Source organism: Stigmatopora argus, chromosome 12 (assembly GCF_051989625.1).
Source record: "Stigmatopora argus isolate UIUO_Sarg chromosome 12, RoL_Sarg_1.0, whole genome shotgun sequence".
NCBI classification, from domain to species: Eukaryota; Metazoa; Chordata; class Actinopteri; order Syngnathiformes; family Syngnathidae; genus Stigmatopora; species Stigmatopora argus.
In genome coordinates this window covers 6,733,518-6,749,046 of record NC_135398.1, presented here as the reverse complement: position 1 = coordinate 6,749,046, position 15,529 = coordinate 6,733,518, and the positions used below count along the sequence as shown (strand labels likewise).

The following is a 15,529-nucleotide window of genomic DNA, read 5'->3' as shown; positions in this document are numbered from 1 at the left end:
GCCGGGACGGAGCGAGAGACCGCGGGTGAGGGTGGGGAGGGAGAGCGCTTGGGATGGAGCTCACCATGGAGAACCTGCACGGCATCTCGTCGTCGCACTCGCAGGCGGGGAACCCGATGAGCTCGCGGCCGTCGCCCTCCTCCAGCTCGGCTCCCCGGAACCTGGCGTCGCACGGCCCCGCCGCGCGCTCGGCGATGGTGTCCGGCCTGGGCTCCATCCTGGAGGGCTCCTCCGGCGGAGACTACCGGCAGGACCCGGCGGGGCTGTCGGGACACCTGCACCCGTCCATCAGCATGTGCGACAGCGGGATGAGTCTGAGCAACACGTACACCACCCTGGCCCCGCTGCAGCACCTACCTCCCATCTCCACCGTGTCGGAGAAGTTCCACCATCCGCACTCGCACCACCACCACCACCACCATCACGCGGCGGCGGCGGCCCACTCCAGGCTCTCGTCCGGGAACGTCAGCGGCAGCTTCACGCTCATGCGGGACGAGCACCGCGGGCTGGCCCCCATGGGCAACCTGTACGGCCCCTACCCCAAGGAAATGTCGGCCGTGCACGGCCACGGCTCGCTTTCGCCGCTGCCCAGCGGCCTGGGCTCCTTGCACGCGGCCCAGCAGCCGCTGGGCTCCTACGGGGCCGGCGCGCACCTCCCGGCCGAAGCCAAGATGCTGTCGCCGGTGTCGGGCTTCGAGCCGCACGCCTCCATGCTGTCCAGGAGCGAGCAGGAGCACCTGGCGAGGAGTTTGGGCGGCCACGGCCACAGCCACGGCATGCTCTCCAACTTGAACGGCATGCACCCGCACCACCCGCACGGCCACCTCCACGCGCAGCCCGGCGGCGCCGTCATGCTGGGGGAGCGCGAGAGGCACGGCCACGGCCACGGGGGGCACGGTCAGGCCGGGGTGGCGGGCTCGGGCATCCAGGCGGAGGAAATCAACACCAAGGAGGTGGCTCAGAGGATAACGGCGGAATTGAAGCGCTACTCCATCCCGCAGGCCATCTTCGCCCAGAGGATCCTGAGCCGGTCCCAGGGGACCCTCTCGGACCTGCTCCGGAACCCCAAGCCCTGGAGTAAGCTCAAGTCCGGCCGGGAGACCTTTCGGAGGATGTGGAAGTGGCTGCAGGAGCCCGAGTTTCAGCGGATGTCCGCTCTTCGGCTGGCCGGTAAGAAAGGTGTCATTTGATCTCCATTCCATCACGCCATTGAATCAAACGTGGAAAATGGCCTCACATTCCAGCACCATGGACAGTGGACAGGCAGGACGGGTTCAGCACCTGACCTGCGTTCACATGCGTTTCACAACAACAATTTTGGGCAAGCCACTATTTTTTGGTCATTTTAGGGGGAAATAAACACATTAAGACACAGTGTCCATATAGTAGACATAACAATATTAATTAACACTCAGTATACAAGTGTGGCCTAAAGAACCCAAAATGCCACGATTAAATTTACTATTATTATTCGTAGGTAATCATTACGTTATATGTTTTTTTTAAAATGTATATAAATGGATCAAATAAATAACAATAGACTCTCTATACATAACACATTTTACTTTTACTTTTTAAAATTTCCATTTACCATATATGTCCCTTTCATGTATGCTTGACTTTCATTGACGGCACTAGACCAATCGTCTTTTGAATGGTCACTGGCAGCCCCCCGGCCAAAATGGATTGGACGTCTCAAGCTGTCCGTGGTAGCCAATGAGTCCCTATAAAGGAATCATATATTTTACATTTTTTTAAATGTCAGAGTACATGCATGCACCAAAAATGAGGATCTAAACCAGGCATGTTATAGTAGTTAAATGATATATCATTATCAAACCTATGGGAGTATAACTCCAAAGTTTCACAAACCTACAAAATAAAAAGAGTATTTCTGGAGTGTAAACATTACCAGGTGTTGGACTTGCGGGCCAAATCATGGCAGGAGAAAGCAGGGTGACCCTAGACTGCCTGATCAATATGCCAGTTCCCACTCACCCTTTTAAATGTGGCACGTGGATCAATACTCGTATGGGGAGCTGAAAGACACAATAACCACACATTCCGTGCGACTTTTCATTGAGCAGTCAGATGGAAAGGCTCTAAAATTAGAACACAAGACAGGTGGTTGCATGATGCGAGCTCATTACGATAAATTCAATAGGCATATTCCAAGCAAAATCTCCATTTTAACATCACCATTCACATATTTGCCACTAACTGTACATTAAGCAACATGAACAACTGCGAATATTTTCACAATTACGACCATTTTGGTGATCAATTAAAACAAAAAAAAGAAATCCTTCACAACTGCAAAATCCTACACAACTGCAAAATACAATATGTACTTGGAATATTTCTGTATCTTGATTTCAAATCATGTCAATGTCCCAAAAAATAATTAATTCACTGACTGGTTCAATCTATAGAATAATACATGTGACAAATGCTCCACCATTAAATGGTAGAAAGTGAATGTGTATCTATTCTTGACCATGAATCAGACTTTGTGGTCAAATGAAAATGTCCAGATTTCAAAGTAAATCATTAAGTTGAGATTCTCCTTACTTCAATGTTGTGACATTTCCGTTTGGTGTTTCTGATAAAGGAACCCTCGCGGAACCCCAGACTAAAATATAGCTTCGCCCAAGATGATAATGACAGAGAATAACGTAAACAGGCATCACAGCCACGTGCATCGACGGCGAAATATCCTGTATTGAGACGAGGATTACACGACGGGTCTGCGAATGTCGTTAATAGTGTAACTCGGTCCTTTTTTGTTTGCCTGGCTTTGCACATTGGAGATCAATAGTGCTGTTTCCCAATCCCTCATGCGCTCGCTCACCTTCGGCAGTCTGCAGCATGACAGTAACATCATAAAACAACAATGCTGCTGGCTAACGTGGTAATAAGCGATAAGCTCATTTTGCAGTACTCTTTTGAACTGTCGTTGACGGCGAGGGGCATCCAATCAAAAAGAACAGGGGGAGGTTCGGCACATTTTTTCTTCTGTGTTGGCATTGTTTTTGAAACTAAAACATGCCTGTAATATTTGAAGAAAGATTAAGGACTAGAGAAATGTCAAAAAAACTTTTTTTTGGTTTGAAAACAGAGAAAACAACACTGTTTTAAAGATAGTTAAAAATGAAAAGGGCACTTTTACAGTTGTTTGTAAAAAAACTGGATAGTAAATTAAAAGAGAAGATTCAATTTTTCCAAGGAAATAGGACTAAAAACGAAATTATGCAATTTAAGAGAACTTTTACAGTTTTCCCTTTCAATGAAAAATCAAAAAGTTAAAAATGATACGTTTCAACTATTTTTCCCCTCTTGTTTTTTAACTAACAGAAACGCGAGGAACGAAACGACAATAATTGAAACATTTTCGATTTAAATGAAAGATTAGAAGCCAAAAAAATGAAAATATATCATCTTTTTTTAACAACGACAATCGACAATACTATATTAGTTGTCAATTAACAATTGACAGACACAATAGCCCAAGAGTGCAACGTGACCCGCCACAAAGATAAGTTTGACATCTGAATTTCACCTCCACCATCAACTTCAGTAAGTTGAGCTGGTGAAATAATGTGTAGCATAAGCGTTGCGCACGCCATTGATTGAGCGAAGGCAGGCAGGTCTGCGCTTTGTGTGAACAGCCTGATAGAAGCAGGCTAGCCAAAGGATCAATAGCGACCTTAATAATTGATAAGTACGAGGGAGACGGACGGAGGACTGGGGAAGAAAAAGCCAGGCAGAAAGTGCCTGTGTAAGATGCTTGTAACAGCATCTTCTGGGTAAGCAAAGTCCAAACCTGTGGTTAACACCGGGTCGTTGCACAAAACAAAAAAAAACAAAAAAAAGAGCATGTAGCGGGTCGGGGAGAAAACGCCAACGTTGAACGTGAGCAAATTGCCGTAAAACATTGGAACAAAGAACGTGATTTTGATTGGCTACGGAGTGAATTGTGGTCCTCTCTGCCCGTGTCAGCAAATCCATCCAAGGTTGTGATGTCATTTGAGTTTAAGGCTTACTTTATGGCCTTTGTAATAAGTCTTTATGGAGGCAGGCAATGTGTGTGTGTGTGTGTGTGTGTGTGCATGTGTGTTCACATGTATATGTGTGTGAGTGACTGGGTTATAGAGTGTGTCTGCACTATACATTGTTCAGGCTTATCTGACTCGCTCTGAATCGCTATCGATTTCCTCTCTTCTGCTCTCTTCGGTGCTCTCCTTCCCTTCTTTCCTTCTTTCCTTGTTTCCTCCTTCTCATTTTACATTTGGCTTTGGACCAGCACATCTGTCCTCCTAAAAACACAAGTGTGGCACAGTTAGCATTTGGGGGAAGACCTTTGCTGATTTTCACAGCAAAACATTGGCTTCAAATATTTGCACTTATCTTTTTATGGCATATCATAACTTGATTTTATGGCCACGCCGAGATCAATCTCATAATTATGGCATCAGTTTGATTTGTATGCCAAGATTTTACAGGGAATGTAAAGTTGAAATGTGAAGCACGGTACTTTAGTTGACTGGTTTGTCAGTCCTGAACAATTTACACGTGTCATTTCGATTTAGTAGTTTAAATTTGGAGGTTTTAATTTACAAGTTCAAGAACAATTTAGTACACACAAAAATTTCAGTCCGTAGATCGCAAAAGACTAGAATGTGGTAACAAGTTGAAGTTGGGGTTTTAAGTCATTGTGGAAGAAGAAAAAAAATGTCTGTGAATTTAAATTCAATCATATATTAGTGTAAACATATTTTTAATTGTGATGTCTGCCTTCTGTATTTAACTAATTTATGGATGAGGAAAATTCTAAATTATTTTGGGTTCACATAGTTTTTTTTAACAATTTCCATTAAAAAAACAGGAAAACACAGTTTTAACAAGAGAAATTTGACAATGAAAAAATATTGACATACAAAGAAGTATGAAAGAAACAGTCGTTAGTGAAGTGTTAATTTAACGGGAGTAAGCTGTGGAGGAAGGAAAAAATGAGGTTTTTGATTCCACGCCTAGAAAGTCATTTAAACAACTGTCCGACCTAAAACAATGGAATATGCATTGTAAAATTGCCCTGTATTAGGTAGAGGCTACAAGGTCATTTAAAAAAACATCTGATATATTGTCACTCCCTTTTTCCAAAATATATTGCACTTTTTCTTTCTGGCTATATATTACCGCAAAATAGGAGCAGAAAAAGATAAAGAACGAAAGCTACGACTCTGCGGTGAAATTAGGCGTTTACCGTTAATTCGTATTGAAGGAAACGCTAAGAAAAAACGGAGAAGTCATAAAAAACAAAAGCCGATACCACGACGGCTTACGAGCCATTCAAGAGCTTCCCATCGCTTGTCTGGACAAGACAACACGCGCTTTAAATTGACAACTAAAGGAAATGTTTCAAATAATCCAATGGTGATCAATTGCGGGTGCTTGGCCGCGTTCGAGCAGGGCCATTGTGTGCTTGTGTACGAGGGGGTGCTACAGCTGCATTATCGAGGGCCTTTAATCTGATCGATACTATCAATACGCGTAAATCTTGAGGTGTGACACACAGTGATTGACACAAAACTGTTTCTCGCCTTACAGTAGTCCGTCCAGGGCGTGAGAGGGCCCGTCTCGCCGCACACAAAGCCCGATCTCATCCCTCCGTCCAGGGGTCGACTAGCAGCAGCACGGTGCGGTTAGTTCACCGTCTGCCCACACAAACACACACACATTTCACAAATATTCATTTCAAAGTGGGATTCACTTAACTCACAGGCTGCCGTTGACCGCCGTAGACGTCCAATCATTTGGTTTTGGAAGTCTATCGCGGTCAATGACAGTCAAACGGGAACATTCAGTGGCAGGCCTCCAAATTGCAATGATTTGGACGTCTATCACCTTCAATTGAAAAATCACTGGATTGAGTAGACTGGCTGTATTTTTACCTTCCTAAAAAGAGAATGTATGTTTTAACTGAGATACATTTTTAATATTCGTCAAATGCAGTGCATCAGATTGAGAAGTGTTTCTAATTTAAAATGGGTCACAAACTCACAGGTCAATTTTTATTAGAGCGAAATGCTTTAAGCTGTTTTATCGATCGCACAATTTCTAGGTTAACTGCTTTTTTTGTTAAATGAAGTCAAGTGATCTTGACCATTAGTTTATTTTATTTTAATATGTACTATACACGATGTCAAAATAGGTTTGGTGAGGAATGACGCATACCCCAATTAATGTAATCATTGTTGGAAAAAAAAAAAAAAGAAAACTGCTACCTGATTATCACACTTTTGTATGTAGCTACTCCAAAATACTATCAAATTATAAAATCCCACCACATTGTAGGTAGTGGTAACTAAAAGAGCGCATCTCATTTCCCTTACAAATGGAGCGCCTATTATTATTTGTCGCTGGCAAAGATGTTTATAGTCATTTTCAAATGAACACATTTACATTTGTGCCTTATCATGTGTCTAGTACAACCACAATGAGTATGCTTAAGCAAGTGCAGACATTCGGAAAGCGAAATGACTTCACATCTGGCTAACGATACTTGACTGTACTGTGCTCTCCTGTCACCAGCACGCAAAACGATAAATCACCGAATAGGCGACAAAGAGTAAACTCTTTGGCTTAAAGCAGCGGTTGAGATAAAGTGGTTGCTGTTGACATATGAAAAGAAGCAAAAGCCACTCGAGACCACGAAGTGGAGGCGCTTGTCCCCTCAGAAAGGGCCATTTGATAATGAGGCACCTAAGGCTTGGCTTCTTGTCTCCACGGAGGCCTGTTTAATGAGATGCTCTCTCTTTTGCTTCCCCGTGGTCCTATTCATTGCCGTGGAGCCGACTGTTCCGGGGCCCCATTTGAAATGGACCTATTGATTATCTGAAATATGTATTGACCGCACTCAGACCAAGGCAAGATGGAGGTCGCCTTGTATCCTAAGATCATTCCTCCAAACATAATGCGTAATACAGTAAATAAAAATAAATCTAACTACTGTATTTTTCTTACTGCGTGAAAACCTGGCATCGATATACTGTAAATCGGGGATGCCGACCTCATTTTGGTCATTTTGGTATAGTCATTAATCAATCTGGCAGGTCAGGGTTAAAGGGTGGCCTACTTTTATATTATGTAAATGAATAACAAATTAACAGAACTTTAATGATTTTTTTAATAAGATCCCCAAATGACTCTAAATGTGATTGTTATTTTTTAAAATGCAATAGTGTTTACAATCATCCAATTCATTTAAACTAGGAGGACGGCATCTGAGTGCTCATCTCTCAGCGGCATTGACGACGTTAGACGTTCGGTAGGAGGCAAATAAACGTGTTATTTCATATATCCGCATATAAAATTGAACTGGGGTGCGTAGACATTTTCTATAGACTTTGTGAGTAAATGTTGGGGCTGAAAGAAAGATTTTCTGAAATGATTTGGTCCCTGCTCCAAGCTAAACTTTGAAAAAGCAGCCGAGTGGTGTGTTGGCACTGCGAAATGGCCGGAAGCCCAACTTGTTGGGAAACAGGCATTACATATTAAATTATCACTATATTAGCACTAGCCTTCAGTCATTACATTAGGCAGTATTGAGTTTAGTTTGAGATAGCACTTAGGGAGCCAGAAGGAGATTCTAGCTTGGCTGAACCTGAACCAATTGAATAAACGTTCCATGAAATGTTTGGGCTCAGTCAATAACGGGGGCTATCAATCTGAGGTCAAATTGAAACAATGGAAGAAGAAAAAAACAGAGAATAGTTGAGCGCCATACTTTGCTGGCACTAACAAATGGCGAGAAATGAAGATCCCGACACGCGTGCTTACCCAGTCATGCATACTCATGTGCACGTTCATATTGATCCGTCCTCACAGTCAAATCTGTTTACTGTTGTTGTCTAAACCTGCTGTGAAGTCATCAATCATGTGCATGCACCACCTCCACTCCGGCCAGCCTTATTGCCTTTCTTCTCGCAGCTCTCTGGCTTGGCTCTCGCCACGTTCTACACACACGCAAAAACAAAACACCCTTTGAGAGAAATATTTTGTGAAACATCTTCGGTTTTCCCAGCGATTTACATTGTCACAAAGCGCGCTCCCGAGTTCCACACTTCTCGCATACGCAAGCTTCCTCCCACGCGCGTGCACACACACACACCTCGGTCTCACGGATCGATGGCGATCGATCGGGTGGGGAAGGGAGCCCTGATTACTGGACCACGTGTTCGGGAGAAAACCGCGGAAAATCGATCATTGCAGCTTTTTAGGGCAGCAGAACAGAACGGATTCGCTTCAGCCCTCGCGGCCGGAACCGAGCCCCACTGACGGTGCATCTCCAACGCCAACCCGAGTCTTTGTCAGCGTTTCATTCCGGCGAGCCGCGTTAAAAGCTGCGATCCAGACCATTTATCCACGCGTAACCGCCCGTTCCTTCTCAGGATAGTTTAGTAGAGTCAATGTTAAAGCAACGAGCGTCATCCAAAACATTCAATCTCAACTTTGAAGTTCACCCTTTTTAGCATGGGTGTCCAAACTTTTTTTTTCTCATCTAAGACCTAAAATTCCTCCAGTTTCATTTATTAAATTTTTGTAGGCTGCTTGTGTGCTATCCTTAGATTTTCTAGCTTCTTGTTGCTGTGTGATTGTTCTATGACATTTAATCATCAATATTTACTAGCTAGCGCAGTACTAGAAAGCTAGACATAAATAGGGTGTGTTCAGTGAAATATTGTTTTGAGTGACATAACTGTAAAATTGTAAAAAAAATAAAAACTGCCAGATTTGAGTGGAAAATTCGTTTTCTACAAAAATTACAGTAGTGCAGTCATTTCCATTCTTTTTCTGTGGTCGGTCACCATTTCGTAGCACCTTTAAAGGCAAAAAGCAATATAATAATCCAGAGGTATAAGTAGTATATTGCAAAATATTTATATGTAGACAACAGAAAAAAAATGAAAATTTACGTGATAGCAAAAATGTCAAGACAATCGCAACCGAGCTAGCGCAATGTATCATTGATTTTTTTAATCGGCTTTTGTGAAAGAAAATACTGAAATGCTACACCGATTCCTACAATGATTTCAACATTGTTTTTGACGCAGAGCTAAGAGGGAAGTGCTTTTTAAGTGACTCGTTCCAGCTTGTGTTTAAAATGAGAAGTGCAACAGAATTTAGGCTTCACTTGACCATATTGTGCAGTCCGAATTCAATTCAATTTTCATAATTTGCTGTAAGAGATTAAAAACTGGCAATAGGTCACAGTTACCAATCCATATTGACTATGAGGGGTTAAAAATGCCCCCCCCCCCCTAAATTAAAAACAGGAAAAACGAAACATATAGATTCATTCATTTTTTGACAAAAAAAAACATTCAATATTCCACTACACTACACTGCAGTCTTTTGGTGGACTTTGATTGATTAGGTGGTGGGTAAGCGACAACTAGCTTGATATTTAGACCAATTAAATGTGCCATTTCATAGTCAGATTTAATCCTAATTGTTCTCAAGAAGCACCAAGAGCCTTTTAGATCCATTACTAATTGTTTTGATAATGTCTATGTGAAAAATCTGTGAATTAGAAAGAGACTAAACATGTCTTTGTGATTTCTCGACCAGCATGTAAACGCAAGGAGGAAGACCGAGGACGAGAGCGCAACCAGGTGCCAAAGAAGCAGCGGCTGGTCTTCACAGACCTGCAGCGTCGTACCTTGGTAGCCATCTTCCGAGAGAACCGCCGACCCTCCAAGGAGATGCAGGTGACCATCTCCCAACAGCTGTGCCTGGAGCTCTCCACCGTCTCCAATTTCTTCATGAACTCGCGTCGCCGCTGTCCGGATCGCTGGGACGTGGAGGAGCACGGCCACGTGCACGGCGTTCACAGACACGGCAATGCCAACTCTTCGCCCGTCCACCCCGGCACCTCTTCGGTCGGCACTTTCTCCAAAGCCTGAGGACGGATGGGGAGTGTAGAATGAGCTACAGGGTGTGTGCTTTTCTTTCCATCTCATTCATCTGCTCAAAGTGCTTCTGACCGGACGGAGCAGGTGAATCAGATCATTTTTCGGACTCAGAATTTTACTATCAGGGGTGAACTCTTCATGAACCAAAAATACAGTCGCTCGAAAGCCTCAAATAAGCGCACGTGGCTGACGCAAAAGCACGCCGTTGTTGGGCGTGTCAGATAATGACGATTTGGCGTGAAGCCGAGGCCTTGAGGAGGAAGGAGTTATTTTGCTGTGGGTTTGGTGCGGAGACCCGAGTCATTTCTCGCAATCTGACAGCAGGTGCGCCTGCTGGGCCGCAATCCACCGCAAGTCATTTCACCGACGAACAAAAGAGAATGTGTGGCTGTCAAGTGGTCCTTTGACCCGCTAACCACGTCTCCTCAATACTGCATGTGAGGGTCACGCGGGTGCATGAGTGACACATTTCATTTTGGCCCAGAATAACACTGCCACCTGCTGTCAACTTAAACCACATTTCATATATTTGAGCTTCCATCTCGCACCAAAACACGGCCAACAAAAACCAAAGAATTCACTTTTAGTGCGTTAGCTCAATGCACAATTGTCGCGCAGCAAAAAAACAACAACAGAAGACTACTGTATTTCCATTAAATTTCAATTACCTGCTGTATTATCTGTAGGCATTTTTTTGGATCTGGTTTTGGGTAAACTACAAAGCGAATGCTATTCGCTAGCCCGTCTATTACTTTTCCTCAGGCTAGTAGACAGTATTCAAGTAATTATTTGTTCATTTTCTTTTGTTTGATAGAATATAGAAACCAAGAGGGCAAACAAAATCGTGTGACCTCATTCAAATATTTAAGGGTAGTCATTTTCTAAATGACTAAACTTTCAAGATTTTCCAAAAATAATGTTCTATTTAGTTTTACAAGATTCAAGCATGTCTCCCTAAAAAAATAGAAAAGTAAAAGTTGGTTAAATGAAAAATATCAGGCAGAACATTAAATTTTTTGCCACATTTGCAACATTTGAAGAGTGGGAGCAGTGTAATTTGATTGCATATTAGCGGTGAAGACAATATTTGAGGAAATACGGTAATCGTCAGCGATGGTTTAACACACATTTGAATGTTCATCTTTAGAGTCTTAGGGTTCCGCGGCTGTAGCCACCCAAGAGGTTATTTTCAGGTCACGTAAGGAGAACAATCAAAAAGGGACTTCCACACGGGTCGCGCTCACCTGCGCAGGGAGCGAGCGCTGCTCTGTTGTAGTGGCCAAAGACAGAGGTCAAATGTCACAATATAGGATCCTGAGTGCCAATGACGTTTGCCTCTTTACGATAATCAACGAACAGATGCCGCTCGCTCTTTGCCACGTGTTATCACAACCACCCCGCTGCAAGCACTAAAGGGCATGTCGCCTAATCCATACCTCAAACAAAAAGCTTAATGCGATTCAATATATAAATGTAAATAACCATTCATTTTATTATGTCTTATCTAGCCCATTTATTTGCTACAATCCTCGTGGTTGTCTTTTTTTTCCCTCCCTAATATTGATGCGGGTAAGTCTAGTACCATAGACACATGGTTTCCTCTTTTATGACGATTGTGCTATGTTGTGCTGATAATGTAAAAAATAAATTTAAAAAAAAGCACCTTGTTAAAATGTAAAAAAAAAAAAACTAAAAAAATTAACATGTCATAGACTGATCCTATGCACAGGCTAGGAGGGGATACCCAAAAAAATGACTGTGCAAAAAATTGTTGAATACAATGTAGATGGACTTTGTGGACAGAAAGGACTTCTTCCTTGATTTCTGGACTTTTGACTCCTTTGAATTGGACCATCACTGCATTCCTATTCATTCGTGAGGGCGCTAAAATGAGTCGCACTGCTTTTTCAGTGTATTTCCGTGTAGTACATGGGCAAAGCCACTAGTTGTGTAGCATCTAGCGGGAGATAATCAGACTAGAGGACAAAGGAAGAAAAGGGAGCAGATTAACAGACACCAATCTTCACCACATTCACGATTAATTGGGTTCGGTACATCATTCGCTGGAACTCAGTACAGGCTACCTCACAGAATGTTTATTTGCTCTTTATAACAAAGACAATTTATCGGGCCTGGGAGATGCTCATACAGTTAGGGTACATTTGTCCAAAGCGAGCCTCACCAACGCATTTCCGAGAGCACTCCGGCCGCATGTCAAACACACGACTGTGTCTTTGCCATGCGGGAAGAGTTGAGTGCCTTTTTCCTTCAATCAGGAGTTGGACTGCTCTATGTACATGAGCACACCAGTGGATGATAGCGGTTGAACCGATTGGTGGGAAATTGAAGTCGATTAATCTATCTTAATTGTGATTTATCTTCCAATTAACCAAGGAAGAACTTCCACCACTGGAAACTAGTATTTGCTATAAAAAAAGACACCTGTAGCAACTCACTTAACTTTCTTCCCCTTTGCTGTACAAGGTTACAATTGGAAAATGTGAAGAAACTGCAATTTGATTCAGCACAAGCACATTTTTTTTAAATCAGCAGCATCAATTTTTTTCTTCACTAAAATGTGTTTTTTATGTGAATCTAGGCTGTGGTGCAAAAACAAAAAAAGCTTTGTAGACTGGAGTATTGTGCGGGGAAATTATCAACACCATTGATTAATCGACTTTGATTTCATGACATTATTTGAATGGAAAAACGTCTTTAGTGGTTCAACCTCTAATCAGAAAGGGCAGTTACAATTCCAAATCATTTCATTTTTTTTCTCTATACCTTCCTTTTTTGCATATCTTTCAACCTTCTGGAGAAATGAAATGATTTCACTCTGGATGAATATACACACTCTTGCCAGAGATATTTTTATGTAATTTGTAATCGGAGTGTAGACGTGTATCTGAATGTCTGTTTACAATTTCCACCGATTCTGCTAGCTGAAATGCAGCCTTCAAATTACTGATCCAAAGAGTGACGATTGGCATTTCATCCATCCCCCTTCGCCGGTCCCTCAGTCCAGGGTAGTATCACACTTTGGCAGGCATGCGTAGCCAATCCATCTTGATATACCTCAAATCTTTAACGTTTTGGCAACAGCGGCGATGCTACCCAAAGTAGCAAACGATCTTTTTCTATTACTAATCCCGGCATAAGGCATTTTTTCTGCTTATTCATTATAATTTATTGTTCGTATAAGTTTGCACGCTGTGCTATTTAAGAAAAAAAAACGTATACAGATATATCTGAAAAAAATTGGAGAAAGCAAAATACAAAATGAGGAAAATGATAAAGACTATGTTCAGTTTGGCTCTTTTTGTGTTTGAAGTCATTTTTGTGTGTTGAAGTGAAAAAAGAACCAAACAAAGCATCTCTGTTACAAGGGGTGGGAAAAGCAATTCTTTATGCATGGATACTATAATAAGTGTATTTTAAACTGCAGGATTAAATGTACCTCGAAAGGCAGCGGAGTAGGGAGAGAAAGACAAAAAAAAGACTGGGTTTGGTTTCCAGATACATTCCTTTAAGATTAATGTCTTTTCATGTGGTGTTGATGTATTTGTATAAATTATGTGAATTTGTATGCACACTCGCGTCAGTCCTGCGTCTTTCCCTTGACCTTTTGTGTCAAATGTACGTCAGAAGCTATGTCTCTTTTTAAATCACGGAGGGGGAGGTGTTTTGTCTACCTTTTTTGTTTTTGTTTGTTTTGTTGCCGTATTTCAACTGGCCTGTATGTAATCTGCAATTGGGCTGGGTGGGCTGGAGGTGTTTGTCTGCTTTGGGAGCTTGCCCAAGTAAAAACAAACAGAGCGGCTGGCAGCTGTCGGAAGGCGCTTTCTTTCAGTACATCAAAATGGCGTCATTTGTTTTCCCTTCCGAGCTGTGGAAGCCCCCGTGTCGATGTTCTCTCCCTCTCCCGCGGCCGATCAATCAATCAGAACCAAGTGTCTTTGTGATGGTAGGAGACAATCAATTTCAAATAGAGCAAAGAGACAGAAAAAAAACATGGAGGGAGAGAAGGAGTGATGGAGGAGGAGGGCAGTGACACTGAACAGGAGAGATGCAAAGAGAAGGAGGATGGCTCTCTGAGATCTGCCCATGTGTGTGTGTGTGTGTGTGTGTGTGTGTATGGGTTCACCTTTGACCTGTGGAGAGTGACCTTTTCGGTGGGAGGCACCCAGGACTCGCTCTGGCTCTGACACGTTAAGCGGACATCTAATCGAAGACGTTGATCTCATGCCTGCGCAAGTATGCAAAGATACATACACACAAACACGTGTCAAAAGATGTGGCAGTTACATTGAGAGCCCTCATTCTTAACTTCATCTCTTTTTTAAAAAGTGTCACGTTCCTCTGCCTGCACGAACAACACTGCAATGAAAATGTAAAGGAAATGTGTGTGCTTAGACGGACAAGGAAAATAAAGATTCAACCAATTAAGAGTCTTGTGTTTTAGTGTTTGTGGTAATAGATTCCAAATTAGGTCCTCTGCTATCATCTAGTGGTGGATAAAAATCGTGCAAATATTCTGAGGGAAGGGGAAAGTTTTTTACAAGGACGACCTTAATCCTAACACTAATTTCACAAATTTGTAGAAAACAAAGTCAAAGCATTTCTTTCAATTCTAGTTAAACTGAATTATTTCTCGACAACTTTTCGAGCAATACATTTAGTCTCCTACCATATTGAAAATGGCATGACTTGGTAGAAAAATTGTAATTTAGAGTAGATGTTGTGTATTGATTGCTTTCACCTGTTCCTAACATAAACAACAGTTTGTTGTTTGGTGGTCTACATTCATTTTTTAGGGCATTTTTCCGTATTTCCCACGACTTTACTATGCTATTTTCACACATTATTCAAATACAATTAAGAACAAATTTAAAATAAATGTTTTATCCGATTCTTTAGTTTTGAGCTAGCAAGTATCAGATTGGTTGTGACCGGAAACACGACGCTAACACACTCAACGCTCATTGTTGTTTGGCAGAAGTGTTGGAATAATAATTTTCTTTAAAAGTGTTTTTACAATTGATTTTCTGAGCAAGTTTACCTTAATTACCGTCGTTTCAAAAACTTTCTAGGCACGTTCCATTCGTTGGCACTGTCTTCTTCAGGATAGTTGACTTGACACCTAAATTGGAAACCAACGCTCTCTAGCGGCGAGATTCATAACTACAATGCACATGAACAGCAGATCTAAAAATGAGTGCAAAAAAAGTTCAATTTTTGGGGAGTCATTTCAGAAAAAGAAGAGGTTATTTAATCAATTACGCATAAAGTGACAGCATTAATGAAGATGACTATTTCCAACATATTATGAAATGTCACACAATATAGAATAATCCCAAATAAGGATGTTTTAGGACAAAATCGGAGGTTTATGGAAAATATGCATATATTTTCATACACTCAATACTTTTGAACCTGCTTTTGCACAAATTACTGCATCATTGGGCTCCGCATGGAGGGAATCAATCTTTGGTAGTGCAGGTTGCTTTGACGGCTGCCTTCAGGTCATCTGCATCGTTGGCTCTGCCGTATTTCAT

General features: G+C 42.2%; 1 protein-coding gene and 1 long non-coding RNA gene across 5 annotated transcripts; one reads left to right on the top strand and one right to left on the bottom strand.

The window, feature by feature from the left end:
• Positions 1-13: 13 nt before the first annotated feature.
• On the top strand, positions 14-14,356 carry LOC144085998 (hepatocyte nuclear factor 6-like). Of its 3 annotated transcripts, none has more exons than XM_077615726.1 (3): positions 14-1,170; positions 5,608-5,696; positions 9,631-9,871. In XM_077615726.1, exons 1-3 carry the CDS (start codon positions 54-56, stop codon positions 9,727-9,729), a joined length of 1,305 nt encoding a protein of 434 aa, XP_077471852.1. In that variant the 5' UTR covers positions 14-53; the 3' UTR covers positions 9,730-9,871. The 3 variants fall into 3 exon arrangements, with proteins under 3 accessions (XP_077471852.1, XP_077471853.1, XP_077471851.1); XM_077615727.1 differs by having other exon boundaries at positions 5,608-5,701; positions 9,631-9,752; XM_077615725.1 differs by lacking the exon at positions 5,608-5,696 and having other exon boundaries at positions 9,631-14,356.
• Positions 1,609-15,114, bottom strand: LOC144086000 (uncharacterized). Of its 2 annotated transcripts, XR_013304320.1 has the most exons (8): positions 15,034-15,114; positions 14,119-14,220; positions 9,722-9,961; positions 7,840-8,015; positions 5,601-5,714; positions 4,171-4,316; positions 1,913-2,039; positions 1,609-1,724 (listed from the first exon to the last, which is right to left on the bottom strand). It is a non-coding gene; the product is annotated as an uncharacterized LOC144086000 (long non-coding RNA). The 2 variants fall into 2 exon arrangements; XR_013304321.1 differs by lacking the exons at positions 1,609-1,724; positions 1,913-2,039 and having other exon boundaries at positions 3,378-4,316; positions 5,606-5,714.
• Positions 15,115-15,529: the final 415 nt, after the last annotated feature.